Source organism: Entamoeba invadens (assembly GCF_000330505.1).
Source record: "Entamoeba invadens IP1 unplaced genomic scaffold scaff_1105074726033, whole genome shotgun sequence".
In the NCBI taxonomy this organism is placed as follows: domain Eukaryota; phylum Evosea; order Mastigamoebida; family Endamoebidae; genus Entamoeba; species Entamoeba invadens.
Window position 1 is genome coordinate 250,776 of NW_004440383.1, and position 14,369 is coordinate 265,144.

The 14,369-nt window shown below is 39.7% G+C and overlaps 7 protein-coding genes across 7 annotated transcripts; 4 read left to right on the forward strand and 3 right to left on the reverse strand.

The window, feature by feature from the left end:
* Positions 1-539: 539 nt before the first annotated feature.
* On the forward strand, positions 540-1,540 carry EIN_405030 (hypothetical protein; the record flags this gene model as incomplete). The annotated part of the gene is made up of 2 exons (XM_004256812.1): positions 540-719; positions 893-1,540. The coding sequence occupies 2 exons, from the start codon at positions 540-542 to the stop codon at positions 1,538-1,540; spliced, it is 828 nt and encodes a 275-aa protein (XP_004256860.1).
* Positions 1,541-1,630: 90 nt separating this feature from the next.
* EIN_405040 (trichome differentiation protein GL1, putative) lies at positions 1,631-2,245 on the forward strand (the record flags this gene model as incomplete). Its single annotated transcript, XM_004256813.1, has 1 exon — positions 1,631-2,245. The coding sequence occupies one exon, from the start codon at positions 1,631-1,633 to the stop codon at positions 2,243-2,245; it is 615 nt and encodes a 204-aa protein (XP_004256861.1).
* Positions 2,246-2,615: 370 nt separating this feature from the next.
* Positions 2,616-3,881, forward strand: EIN_405050 (26S protease regulatory subunit 6A, putative; the record flags this gene model as incomplete). The annotated part of the gene is made up of 1 exon (XM_004256814.1): positions 2,616-3,881. The coding sequence occupies one exon, from the start codon at positions 2,616-2,618 to the stop codon at positions 3,879-3,881; it is 1,266 nt and encodes a 421-aa protein (XP_004256862.1).
* Positions 3,882-3,993: 112 nt separating this feature from the next.
* Positions 3,994-4,599, forward strand: EIN_405060 (hypothetical protein; the record flags this gene model as incomplete). Its single annotated transcript, XM_004256815.1, has 1 exon — positions 3,994-4,599. The coding sequence occupies one exon, from the start codon at positions 3,994-3,996 to the stop codon at positions 4,597-4,599; it is 606 nt and encodes a 201-aa protein (XP_004256863.1).
* A 47-nt stretch (positions 4,600-4,646) lies between these two features.
* Positions 4,647-5,393, reverse strand: EIN_405070 (hypothetical protein; the record flags this gene model as incomplete). Its single annotated transcript, XM_004256816.1, has 1 exon — positions 4,647-5,393. One exon carries the CDS (start codon positions 5,391-5,393, stop codon positions 4,647-4,649), a length of 747 nt encoding a protein of 248 aa, XP_004256864.1.
* Positions 5,394-5,647: 254 nt separating this feature from the next.
* Positions 5,648-9,781, reverse strand: EIN_405080 (starch synthase, putative; the record flags this gene model as incomplete). The annotated part of the gene is made up of 1 exon (XM_004256817.1): positions 5,648-9,781. The coding sequence occupies one exon, from the start codon at positions 9,779-9,781 to the stop codon at positions 5,648-5,650; it is 4,134 nt and encodes a 1,377-aa protein (XP_004256865.1).
* A 712-nt stretch (positions 9,782-10,493) lies between these two features.
* EIN_405090 (cation-transporting ATPase, putative) lies at positions 10,494-13,956 on the reverse strand (the record flags this gene model as incomplete). Its single annotated transcript, XM_004256818.1, has 5 exons — positions 10,494-10,789; positions 10,846-11,809; positions 11,856-13,418; positions 13,481-13,768; positions 13,825-13,956. 5 exons carry the CDS (start codon positions 13,954-13,956, stop codon positions 10,494-10,496), a joined length of 3,243 nt encoding a protein of 1,080 aa, XP_004256866.1.
* Positions 13,957-14,369: the final 413 nt, after the last annotated feature.

The following is a 14,369-nucleotide window of genomic DNA, read 5'->3' on the forward strand; positions in this document are numbered from 1 at the left end:
ATGATTTCAAAACCCTCGCGTTTTTTTTGAGTCTTTTTTTGTTAATAAATTAGAAGTCGGTTGTCTACAATATCGGGTTGATATGAGGGTTACTTTTTTATGTTTTTTTGGAAGTTGGAAAAAAACATTACTATACTAGTTTATTTTTTAATACCTTTTTTTAATTCATGTTTATTTGGTGTTAATTATATCGGATTATAAATTCGAGAAATCACAAAAAAAAACATCAAATCGTTTATTTAAAATTATTAGTGTCGATATATTTTTCGAATAATTACTATACTATACTATACTATAATATTAACTATTATATAAAATTTGTTCTTAAATTTTGTAAAAAGAAAGAGGTTCAGATCACTCAACGGAGTGACTGATTTATTAAATTAAAGAGCATACAAGTATCCTTGCGACGATCGAATAAGTTCCAAAACAAATAGTTACTTTAGTTGTTGAAACTTAGAGGATAATTCTTATCCATTTCACTCAATAATTGAACTTATAAATTTATTTAAGAACTCAAATACGTTTATTGTGTGTAAATGAGTGAAGACAACGACTCCAGTGTGCTTATCCACGAGGAAGAAAACAAAGAGCAAGAGTTCGACGATTACGAAAACACTATTGACACCATTGTTGGGACAAAAGTGACAACCACTACATTCACACTTCTATCTCTCTTCGTTTTTTTGACAGCCGCTGTCATTCTTGTTCTTTTCGATGTTTGGTTCATTTTACTAATGCTCAAGTTGAATGGCATTGTTTCCTTTTATTACTCTCTCATTAATATTCCACTCTATTTGATATCTTTGATGGTGTTTGTTCGGGTGTATTTTTCAGTGTCTTCCGTTTGTCACTTTTTATTTTTATCATTTGAATGCGTGTTAACCAAAAGCCAAATCGTGTTTTGTGCTCAGTGATTTGTTTGATTTTCGTGGTGATGTTGCCGATAATCTCGGTTCGAATTGACGGTATCCTTCAAGGGAATGTAGTGTATTATTTCATCCCAATATTTGTGATGGAAATTTTAAATAGTTCACTTCGAGTGTCAGACTATTACAAAGCGATTCCAACATACGTCATCCGCAAAGAATCGTTTGGCCATGACTTCTCCTTTGGGTGTATGCTGGCCTCAGACATCTTCAGAATGCTTTTTGAAGTCTTTTTGTGTCTCACCATACGAACTGTATCGATATTTGGAAACAATTACCTTTACTGTGGAAGTTTTCTCATATTGTCTCTCATATTTTATTTCATAAGTTTCCTCTTTTTCAGAGAGACAACTGCACGGACAGGACTTGTCTTCATCTCATTACGTGGGCTTTTCGTCCTATTTTCGATTGCACAGATTTTGATGATCTGCTTTAATGTTGGACAGTTTAAGCATTACTCAAAATTTGTCGCGTCGATTCCCGTTCTCATATACCTTGTAATCATCCACGTCCTTTTTATTGCGTCGCCAGTGTTGTACTTTTCTCTCTTCAAAAAGATCAATTCGTTGAATGTGCCGCAATTCAAAGAGTCTTTCTTACACCAAAATTGAAATTTTTATTTTATTTTTGGCTGTTTCTTTTTATCACTTTTCCACTAATTTGCTCCATTTTTCCATCTTCAAATTTACTTTCGTTCTGCAATGAGTGATCACTCAAACGAAAATGACAACTCGTCCGAGAATGCGCCTCTCAGCCCCCAAGAAAACTCCATTGAAAAATCACCAAACAATTCAACCAAAAACTCAAAACCGATTCGTCCACCTCAAACGGAAATCAAAGAGAACGCTAAAACTCAAAAGAAAGAGAAGAAAGAGACAAAACGCAAGAAGATTCCCAAGTGGACAACTGATGAGGACAATCTTCTTCTCTCATCAATCAAAGAATTCGGTCTTGACAATTGGGCTGCCGTCGCTTCAAATTTGCCTTTTCGCGACCATTTTGATTGCAAAATGCGGTACTACAATCATCTCGACCCGACTATCGATAATAAACCTTTCACAATCGAGGAAGATGTCTTGGTCTTAAAGAAGATCGAAGTGTTGGGAAAGAAGTGGATCGAAATTAGCAAATGCCTTCCTGGAAAAACACCACATGCAGTCCATTTGAGATACAAAAACCACCTTAAAAACTTGAAAGGAGACGATGACTCAAGCAGCTCAACAAGTGGGAGTGACGACGATGACCACAAACCAGACGAGCCGATAAAGCAATTAGTCCCTGACGCTATTATACCGGAACCCGAAAATCGTCAGTAATTTGAACTGTAAATTTCTAATTTTGAGTTCGCGGTTTATCACTTTTTACTATAATGAGACGGATTTTTTGAGAAAAAAAGTTTAGTTTTTTTTTTATATAATTGCCATTTTTTAAGAGTGTCCTTTAGTTTTAGTTTTAAAAAACAAAAATAAACGGGAATCGTGGAGATTAAGTGAAAGAAAAAATGTGAGAAACAAAACCACTTAGAAAATAATAATTAATTAACGAAAAACTATACTCAATACAATCAAAAACCTCAACGAAAATAGGTGAAAGGAACTTGAAAATGATCTTCAAAATAGAAAAACGTCAAAATATTTGAAACTTCAAACTGTGGGAAAAGTGGAGAACTTGAAAAAGCAGAAAGTGATGGACAGCTTCACCGAGGAGGAGCTGGTATTATTGAATGATAAGGACGTATTGAGTCAAAGCACGGAGCAGATCAAACAGAAAGTGAAGCAAATGGAACGACAAGAGGGTGTTATTAAGCACGAGCATGAACGTATCCGCCAAGAGTTGGCAGTGATCAATAAACAGAACAAAGAGTCCCGAGAGAAGATCGAGATGTTTGCGAAACTTCCGTTTTTGATATCGAACGTCGTGGAGATCTTAGATATGCCCCCTGAAGAGACGGATGATGGGTCTGGGTTGGATAACAAAGCTGTAAGTACTAAAGGTGTTGTGATATACACATCGATGAGATCAAATATCTTCATTCCGGTCTCTGGATTAGTCGATGTTAAAGATATCAAACCGGGAGATTTGGTTGGGGTGAATAAAGATACGTATTTGATACTTGAAAAACTCCCCGAACAATACGACGGGAGAGTCAAGTCGATGGAAGTCATCGAACGACCGACAGAGACGTACGCGGATGTGGGTGGATTGGACAAACAAATGAATGAAATGATTGAGGCAATTGTCCTCCCGATGACACAGAAAGAGAAATTTGAAAAACTCGGAATTCAAACGCCAAAGGGCGTGTTACTCTTCGGACCACCAGGAACGGGTAAAACGTTGATGGCACGTGCGTGCGCCGCTCAGACTAAATCAACCTTTTTGAAGTTGGCGGCGCCGCAATTGGTGTCGAGCTCGATTGGTGATGGCTCAAGAATTATTCGAGACATGTTCGCACTTGCAAAGTCGAAAGCGCCGGCGATCATCTTCATAGATGAAATCGACGCGATTGGAACCAAAAGAAATGACTCGGAACACTCGGGAGATAGAGAAATTCAGAGAACAATGCTTGAGCTGTTGAATCAGCTTGATGGATTTTGTAAGACTGACGATGTCAGAGTTATTGGCGCAACAAATAGAATCGATGTGTTAGATCCAGCGTTGCTGAGAAGTGGGAGGTTTGACAGAAAAATTGAGTTTCCAACTCCGAACGAAGAGGCCCGTGTTAACATCTTACAAATCCACGCGAAGAAATTGAAGTGCTCTGACGACGTCAACTACGAAGAACTCGCGAGGTCAACTCAAGATTTTAATGGGGCGCAGTTGAAGGCTGTGTGTGTTGAAGCGGGTATGTTTGCACTGAGGAGAGAAGCACTCGAAATCCGACATGAAGACTTCCAACAAGGAATTCTCGAGGTGCAGAGCAAGAAGAAAAAAAGCTTGTCGTATTTTGCTTAAGTCTTTTTTGGTTGTCCTTGGGTTTTGTGTAGTATATTTTCTAGTTAATTTTTACTATATTTTTCTTATATAAAAATAGTAATTTGAGTTAATACAAGGAACTCTAAAAAGAATGGAGAAAGGACAAGTCGAAGAGTGGTACACAACAGTATTCAATATGCAACGAAAGAAGCTGAAAATTAACGGACATTGTATTGAGTACGAGCAAAAGTTAAACCAGATACCACAGTATAGAGGTGGTATTTTGGAGTTCTTAGATTTGAACGCAAAGACAGTTGATGGGTGTTGTGAATTGGTTGGTGATGACAAACGAGAAGAGGCGTTGCTGTGTTACATCGACTTTTTGCGGTATTGGTTCTTCTTAAGAGAGGACCAGAAATGGTTCCACCCAACAACAAAAATCTTACCAAACCAGTCCCCTGTCAAAGAACTTGCGAAGATCATGGGGTACTTGTTGTGCTGTGGTGCCGATTTGCGAGACGTTTTGAAGTACTTTGGGATGTTTGACGATTGTGGAGAAGTTCTTGGAGAACTTTTCATTATTGCTGGAGAGAGTATTGTCACCGCCTTCAAAAAGGATGAAGACAAGAGTTGGAGGGAATTTGTATTGATCGGAGCGAAGTGGGTTCTTGTTTGCAAGCCGAACGATGCGATGATGAATCTCGAATACGTCCAGACCATTTTCAGGTTGTATAACATCGAGGGTCTCCTCGCTTAACATTTTCATCACTTCTTTGTTCAGTTATGTTCGTGGTAATATCATAATTATAACAAAAGAATGAATAACAAAAACAAATGGAGCGTAACAATGTCTGTCGCGCACAGCATCGAGCAGTCCAGTTTCGAACTGATCCCAGAAAGTTCCGCACAGTCGTTGTAATTGTTGCAATCGGTGAAACACGACGTCCCATCTTCCTTTGAAAAGAACGCGTTTGTTGTGCACTCGGTGTACACCAATGAACATGCAGCGAGGTATGACATGAACGGGCAAAACGGCGATTTTAATGCCAGCTCTTGTTGGAGTTCTCTCGCCAAAGCGTCGTTCAAAGCAAAGTTGTACCTATCACTTTCGTGGATCTGTGTTTTGGGTGTTGGGCAGTACCCAAACGTTTTTGACGATCTGTCAAGCCACACGCATTTGTCTGAAGGTGTGCACCTCGCAAAGGATTCTGTCAGTTGTACACAATCGGTGAGACATGAAAAGTATTGCTGAATTCCGTTTCTGTGACACACCGTCACACCACTTTGAAAGTCCTCTCCCACCTTTTTGATTTCACAAAAACTCCCTGGATACCCATAAAAACATGAGCTCGACCCGGTGCAACTTGTTTTTGTTCTTGTCGTTTCGTTGCACCCCAACGTGCACAGCGTCGCCGTGAGCACATCCCCGTCCGCGCAATTCGTCAATATATTTCCGTCGCAGTAATATCCATTTTCCTCTTTACCATCGCAAATAGAAGCTGCTGTAATGACAGCTAACGTGACAATATCAACCAACAATCTGATTGTCATTACCTTTTAATCCTTTCTCTATAACCTCTCCTTTTCGATGCTTTTGTTCCATTCCATCCAATCCTCTCACTCATTTTTGAAGATGAAAATACCATCTTATTTTTTTAAAATACTATCATCATAGAATCAGTTATTTATTAATTGATACTATGAAATATGAAATACCATATATCTTTATACCTTTATATATATAAAATATATTAATAATAAAAATCTCAAAACCACAATCACACTGAAAAAAGTTGTTGTAAAATTCAAAGTTTGAAAGTGAAGACTTTTTTCTTGAGTCTTCCAAATTCTGCTCCCCACGCAATAGCGACGTCTGTCAAATCGAGGACTGATTTACTTGCATTTTGTCTGAGTATAGTATAGTTTTCGTGGTCTTTAAAGACTTTAATAGATCTTTGGATAGCGTAGATCAAGTCTCCGATTGCGAATCCTTGGAAGACAAAACCGTTCCCTGTTTTCTTGATGGGGTCATACTCAAACACGGTATCTTTCAGTCCACCCGTTTGGAACGCAATGACTGGTGTTCCACCCAAGAAGCTTTCTTGTTGGACCAACCCACTTGGTTCAAACATACTTGGCATACATGTGAAGTCGCATCCCATATTCATCAGTGGGCCATCTGTGAAGAATTTCGACGGTTCTGCCCAGAAGCATTGTGGGAATGTCCCGCACATTTCTCTCATCTTCGACGCACACGCAACGGCATATGGATCATCCGACGGTGCCATCCCTCCAATGATGAATTGGCACTTCCCTTCCGTCTCCTTGACAATCGTCCAAATCGCATCCAACAACAAGAAGACTCCCTTTTGCTCGCAGATTCTTCCGACAAATCCAAACAATGGAATCGAATCGTCAACGCGATTGAAGTACTTCTGTTGTAATTGTCTCTTACATTCATAGTGATCCAGATTCGGTGAGATCTTCTTCAACACTTCCGTTCGATGGACTACGGAAATGCCATTACTGCACGCAAATGGTTTCGGGAACATATTGAGGAAGTACATCAACGGTGACCCGTGCAGCGCATCGATCATATAACTCTTACTCACTGTCCCCCAATTATCTGAACACTTCAGCGCACACATCGACATGTTAATACTTCTTGGGCCGGGGTTATTCACCAACTCCCCCGGAAGTTCGTGGACATATGACAGATCTCTGTCCGGGTACAAGTCTCCGATATATCCTTTCTCCAAGTTGTGGACGATATGGAAGAAAGTCGTATTCTTATAGTAATCTCCAAATTGGTGTTTACCATAGGCAGGTACCATCCCAGTCAACCAATCATTCGTTATGATCAATTCAGGGTGGATGTTGTTGTCGCACAACAGTTGCAACGTCGCTTTCCCTAACAACACGGCCGATCGTAAATGGTCTTCAGCACTGAATGGTGGATATGCCATTGGGAAGTAGTTGTAGTTGTGTAAGAAGTACATGTCGACGTTATTCTCACGTGTAAAGTGCACCCCACAACTCACCGGCTCATGCGCTATTTTGATCGTCACCGTCCCCGTTTGTTTCACACCTTCATTCTTCAAGTACCCGGTTTGTCCTTTCTTGTTGGTGTTATAGTACGGCGAGATCACTATCACTTCTGACCCTAACTCCGCAAGCGTTTTCGTCAATTCGTTGATCAACACCCCAATCCCTCCAATCGTCGAGAATCGTCCAAGTTCCGGAGTGACAAAAACAATAGGTCCCATCTTATTCTTCTGTAAAACAAGTCGACAGATGTCGGCAGAACTTCCACTGTCACTTGCAACACCTCGAATGGCGTCATACCCGATCACTGGCGTGTGTCTGTCTCTCAGACCACTGATGTTATTGATTTGGAAGAAGATCTCATGAATGAACGCAGCGACTTTCTCTGGCGCACAGAACACTCCTGTGGCACTGAGTGCCCTCTGCAAGTTGTGAATGTACTTCGACAACCCACCCTCGTTCTTCTCATTGAAGTACTTCAGCAAGTCTTCAAACACTGAATTTCCTTTTGGATTCATTCCACTCTCGACAAGTGAAATGACACGCTTCACCGCGCTTTGTTGGTGCTCTTGATCAATTCTCAAGCAATTATGTGGAGCGTATTCTGTGAACTTGATGCACGCTATATCAAATGGCTTCAACTTGATGGGAATCTGTTCTTCTAACAACTCCTTGAAACTCATCAACTCTCTGTGGTGTGTGACAACATCAATCACTTCCATTACATCATCGTCTTTGGGTTCATGTTTCAATTTCATGTTTTTCAAGTCAAAGTGGACTGTCGTTGCGTAGTCCGCTGTGTTAATAGCAACAAGGGCGGCAGTTGACGAGTGCGAATGCTCACGCATCAACCCAATGACTTGGTCTTGGTTCTCTCCGGCGTCATTCACACAGGTGAGCACCCTGATCTTACCAAAGATCATCAAGTGTTGCTCTCTTTCTCGAATAAGTGCTCTCTTCTTGTTCAACTGTGCGTATTTCTCGTTATACGTGTTATTCGAATTCAAACAGGGGATAACGGGCAGCGCTGCCATGAAATGTTGCATAGCAGGATGAATAGTAAACGGCTGATGTGCAAATGTGGTCCCTTGTGGGTACTTCTCTGGGTAGAACGGCTCTTTAAGTTCTTTCAGTGCTTTGATTTGACCAGACAAGCTTCCCAGTTGGAAGACTCTCTCAAACTTCGGCGACCACATCGCTTTCATCGTTTCAATATAGGGCAAGACACCAGAGCGGATATCGGACATCACTTCTTCGTCAAACGCGTCAACAAAGAAAACAAAGTCCGGGTTCGTCTTCCAGACGTCTCTCGTCAACTTTCTCAAGAATGGATTGGGATACCCTTGTGACAGCTTTTCGTTATCGTAAATGCACTGTGGATCAACAACACATCCCGTCATGTTTTTCGACTTCTCCGTATCCATCACAACAATCGGAAGTAATGACTCCGCACGCGATGTAATACGAACAGCGTCGACCCGACTCTCTCTTTGTAATGTTTTGATATCTTCAACTGCCTTATCCCAACACGTCACACTTCTGAAGTTTAAGTACGCCCAATCACTCGTCCCCGCAATATGTCCGTCTGCATCACAAAAGAGTGCACGGTACGGTGAAGACTCTGGGACCGAAGACGAGACTTGTAATGGAAAATCAACCATCATCCCGACATTTCTGGTCTCAAATCCTCTGACCTTCTCAAACAAATCATGTGCAAATTTATTGTCTTCCAAAGTTCTTGTCTTGACTGTGTTTAACAAGACTAAATGCACCATATTGATTCCCGCTTCTTCAACAACTTCGCTCGTCAACAACTCTGGTTTATCTCCACCATCCGAAACGCCGTACAAGGAAATGTTCTTCGCCTTCTCTGGGAGGACAAGTAACCGGACCTGAACAAACCCACCAGAGCACTTGCACGGCACAAACTTATTATTCTCTATTGTGCCAACAACCACATCATACTCTCCAGGCTTTTGTGTAGTTCCGATGTTCATATTAAGTGGTGTATAGTAGCTTGTTCTTTGGAGTGGTGAATTGACATCAAGTATTTTAGCTTGTGGCATAGTGACTTCCGCAATGAGGTTCTTTCCTTCACTGATAATTGTACTATATATTGGGTGTTTATATGTGTTTGTGAGTGTAAGCACATCCCCAACTTGTAACACTTTTTCCACAAAGACGGGCGCAGTGGTCTCGTACAAACTTCCATCATACAAACAATTTAAGAGGACAAGTGCTCTTTCTCGAATCAAGTCAATGGGATATCCCAAAAGTGCAATGAGCATCTCCTCGATGGGAGCGAAGTAGTTTTCCACAAAGACTTCGTTAGTAAATGAGTCCACAATAAACTTTTCAATTTCTTCAAAGAGTGTGAGTGGGAAGTCCTTGTTGATCAATTCGTCAAAGACGGTTTTGTACTTCTTAAGTTGGACAAAAAGGTCTTCAGCCTTCTTCTTCTTCTCTGTTGTGTTTTTCAAAGTATTTTCATAAAGAGTGGTAGCCTCATTCATTGTCTTGGAATCACCCGGGAACAGCAACAATTTCAGTTGTGATAAAGCAAGTGCGTAGAACATCAAATCATTCTTTCCACTTCCTTGAACTAATGAATTTAAATGTTCTTGGTGAATGGTGATCACTGCACCCTCGGTCATATTAAACTTCTCTGAATTGCTCACAATGACTTGTGGAGTATTGTCTTTGCCTTCAATCAGCGTGGATTTGAGAGACAAATAAGTCAATATTTTTGTGCATTGATCACCACCAGCAATGAGTGCTTTGTGAATGGCAACCTCCTCGACACCCTTTTCAGTTGATGTCGAGTGAAGTGCAACAAAGACGTCCTCCTGGATCTCTTCCAAGTATTTCAAGTCGATTTTGTACGTTTGTGTCATCTGTAGTTTCAAGTTAAACAACGACTTTTTATGAGGAATTTTTAAGTGAAGAACTTTATATTACAACAAGAGATCTTCGTAACAAATTCACCTTTTTGTTTGGTATGTACTTGCATCCTAATTCTTTTATAGTTATGGTACTATTACTATATTAAAAAAACCAAAAAAAACAAAGGCCGAATTTTTTTAATTCTCGAGTTTGAGGTAACGTATCATTGGAATGCAAATCTTGTTTCCCATTTATTATCAATATATAGTAATTATATTTTTGTAAACTATATTTAAATAGTTAATATTGATTTTTGGGAAACAAAGTTTTGAATTCAATTATTTGAGACAATCAACAAAGATTCGATTACGAAAAATGTCAAATGAATTTCTTTACCAAAAAGTAACAAAAAAAATCATTTTTTTCGTTGAAAATATCTAAAAGAAATCATATGAATAAAAGTTCTTTTAATAACATTTTTAAAATGAAATTGAGAAAAATGTTTTTTGTTGAAAACAAACTTGTTTTCGAGAAAGACCGAAAAATGCGAAACAAAAAAAAAAGATGCGATAGATACGAACAATTGAAATGTGAATTGTTTATCATTGTTGTGTTGCTGTGACTTTTAATGCAACAAAGACACAATAGAAAGTATTATAACTCATGAAAGGTACTTAATAAAAAAGTCAAAAGTAATTATAAAGAATAAAATAATCACTCATGTTATAGGTCAACCATCTGTTGTTCATAAGGTCCTTGGTTGTTTTTCTTCTTACACGCACACCAATTCAATGGGTTGAACCATTTGAAATACTTGTTGTACTTCTTAAACATCTTGATCTTTGGCATTTTAGGGCACTTTGTGTTGAAACTGACGGGCCACCTTCTGTTCTCAACAGTCAATGACTTTGGAGGGAAGATGATTTGGTAGATGAATTTGGCGATGAACGGAATAGACGTCAACACCACTATCACAAACAACTTCCACCAAAACTGCCACGAAAAGACAAAATGCAGATCTACACGGTCAATACATGTGAAGAGTTTGACGTGGAAAATAAATAAAAAAACAAACCAAAGTACGACTTGAGGAAGAAAAACGAGAGGAAGTAGATCGTAACTGAGAATAACTCAGACGATAATATTAACCAATTCCACCTCTTTATAGAAAACCCGACGTTGATGAGTTCAATCAAAATCAGCGCAGTGAACGAGATCGATACAATATCAAGAAAAGTCTCTTTGAAGAGGAACATACACAAAAACATGATGACAACAGCTTGTAAGATACTGACAGACACCCACGTTAACATACTTGTCATCGACAATCGTTGTTTTGTTTGCAGCTGATAATACAATTCGGGAAATTCCATCACCTTTTGCTCGTTCACTCGCTCGTCCAATACAATGGCAAGGACTGGGAACATTGTATAATATGTGGCATATCCCATCAACAAAAACCCTTGGAATAATGCAACTGGAGCAAAGTTGAATATGGCACTGAAAATTGCTTGCATGATAGAAATGATCATTCCTCTGTGCATGATGAACAACGCAAGGTCCGATGATCTGATGTAACTGTTACGTCCGTGCCACAAGAGTATCCGAGTCACATGGGAAAACTGTTTCATAGAAAAGTCCGCAGCCATTGAGGCTTGCTTTCCTTCTTTTCCTTCTATACCAAGTCCAACGTCCGCAGCCTGGATCATACTCACGTCGTTCCCTCCATCACCAATCGCACACGTTCTTATACCACTCTTCTTCACCAGGTTGACAACTTCAGCCTTTTGTGTTGGCATACATCGGCAACATATCACGCTTTTCGCTTGTAATGCAAAGTGAATGAATCGCATTGGAAGCTCCTTTAAGACCAACGACAGAGTCGAGCCATCAACAATAAGACCCTCTTCATTGATATTACCACCGTATTTCTCCATTAACGCTTCAGCTTCCAAACTCGACGACGCAAAAAATTCTCGGACTTCCTGATCGACACTAACCAACCGAGTCGATTTCGCAATGCAAAGCGCAGTTTCAACCTTTGTGTTAAATCGAACCACATCTTTAAACATCGATAAAACAAACTTTATCTCCAGTAAGCATCCACGTGCGAATACCAGCTCTTTTGAGCATTTCTAATGACTGTTGGACATCGTCTTGAAGCTCATCTTCAACACCAGTTATACACAACATGTGGAGGTGTCCCTCGATCTTCGAAACACTTTTTGCAACTGCCTCTTCTCTGCCAATCATCATTGAACTCGCGACATTATACTCCTTCTTAAACACTTCATACACATCACTTGGTATGATCTTCTTCCCAAATACCAACGTTCGCAATCCATCTTTGGCTAAGTTGCCACATTCCTCGCCAAGCCACTCGATGTTATCAATCAATTGCGCCATTATCGAGTCGGCGCCTTTCATATACAACACAATCCCTTCGTCGCTTTTGACTATAACACCCATCCGTTTGGTTGACGAGGAAAATGGGAACATGTTCAGAATCTCAAAGCGCTCCTCCCGACCTTCGACATCCAAAACCATTTTCGCAAATGTTTTCTCTTTTAAAATGACACCAACTTGCTCTGTGAATTTGACAAGTGCAACTTCGTCGGGACTACTCGCTTGGTAATACCTCTCGCCAGAAGCAGTAACACAAGGAGTTACGTTGTGACACAACGCAAGTGCCTTGATGCACTCTGCCATTTTCGAAGTCGAAGAGTTTTTCATGACACGTTGTGTGTTGTCTGTCTGTAAGTACTCTTTCAGCTCGTCTTTCATTTCCTCCGCACTGTCAACGGAATACGATTGTGTGCCCAGCGAAAGCACTTTGAACGACATTTCATTCTTTGTCAGAGTACCTGTCTTGTCCGAGAGCAAGAACTGTACTTGACCAAGTTCCTCTGGAATTGACGAGTTTCTTACTTCCGCGCCTTCCATTTTGTCGTCGGTCGAAATAAAAAACGAGTAAATCAGTTTAGAGATATCGAGGTTGACTCGAATAGAAATTGGAATAATCGAAGAATACAACACCATGAATCTGACAACAGTAACAACAGTAAAGAACGAGAAAATGCCATGGAAAACATCAGGACACACCATCAGAAGAGAGAGTGCGAGCATAATACAGAAAAGAACTTTTGAAACACGGTTTAACGCCATGTCAACACGACCAACCTTCACGTTCCGTTGGTCGTTTCTGTTCATCGAGCTTCTTGTCTCTTTTCCCGTGTAAATAACAATTCCAACAATCTCCTCACTCACCAAAATGGTGTTTGCCCATGCCGTGTTATCGATCGAAACTGGGATTGTGTCATATCCTTTTCTCACCCTTGCAATAAACGAATAAATTGCGTTGTGTGGTGCTTCGGTGTCCAAATCAAATTCGGATGTTTCCAACTCGGCTATTGGCAGTCCTTGAAATTCTTTGATACACTTTCTAAACTTCCAATCGGTCTCACCGTCAAGCTGGTCCGTTTTAATAAAACACGTTCCTTCGTCGTCAGCAGATTGGAGTATCACCAAGTCTGCTGGAACTCTTTGGCCCTTTTTAAGTCGAAGAAGTTGACCGACTTTGATATCCTTTGACTTGACAGGTATGAATTGTCCTTGGCTCACCATTTCGAATTCTTCGTTATTCAATTTCTATTTGTAACCATCAAATGTTGTTAATGTTATTTTAACATTTCCGTTGCTAAAACACAAACGATGTCTCTCAACTTGATTCTGATTTCGTCCACCGCGTCCTTACAAATAGACAACGCAACAACAAACACAAGCGGCGCGAAATAAGTGAATGTCATTCCAACCTTAAAAGCAGGTATCAACTGGGACGATGCATTGAGTAAGAAGTACAAGTTATAAAAGTACTTGAACTGATTGAACAAAGACATTGGCAAAAAGTTCCACCACGTGTATCTTGTATTTGCAATTTTGTTTGTCACGTACTTGGGCGCCTTTTTAATCTCAACAGTTGTTCTTTTAATTGTTCTCGGCTCACTGTTATTTTGGTCCTCACAAGAAGTGTTAAATTCTGAAAGAAAGAACAAACCATATAAAATTTCTTGTACCAATGTGTGAATGGGATTTTCTCATACCACTTCCTCTTGTCGACTGGGAAAAGCCAATCGTCGTCGGAGGAAGAGACCAAAGGGATGTCTGTGCTTAGGTCTGTCTTTTCCATTTTGAATGTCTTTTCAAGATGTCAAAAATCTCAATGACTTTCCTTCACGCGTTTTTGCACCAAAACCGTTTCAAAATATTTTGGTGCTCTACCACAATTTATTATTTGGTAAAAATGGTAATGACTTAATAAATTCCAAGTCAATCAAATTGTTATTTTACTGCATTTTCCCGATTTTTGTCGGTTAAAAATGCCACAGAGACCTCCAAGAAAAATGACGTTTTAAAACCGACCAAAGTCGTCTTGTTTTTACCTCAAATCATATAAAATAGTTTTATTTAATGATATCAATACTATTGAATATAAATACCCGTTCTACCATTAATAATACTAGTAATACTAGTTACATAATTATAGTACCAAAACCAACAAACAGACAACAGGATAACAAGAAGAAGAACAGAAATATCAAT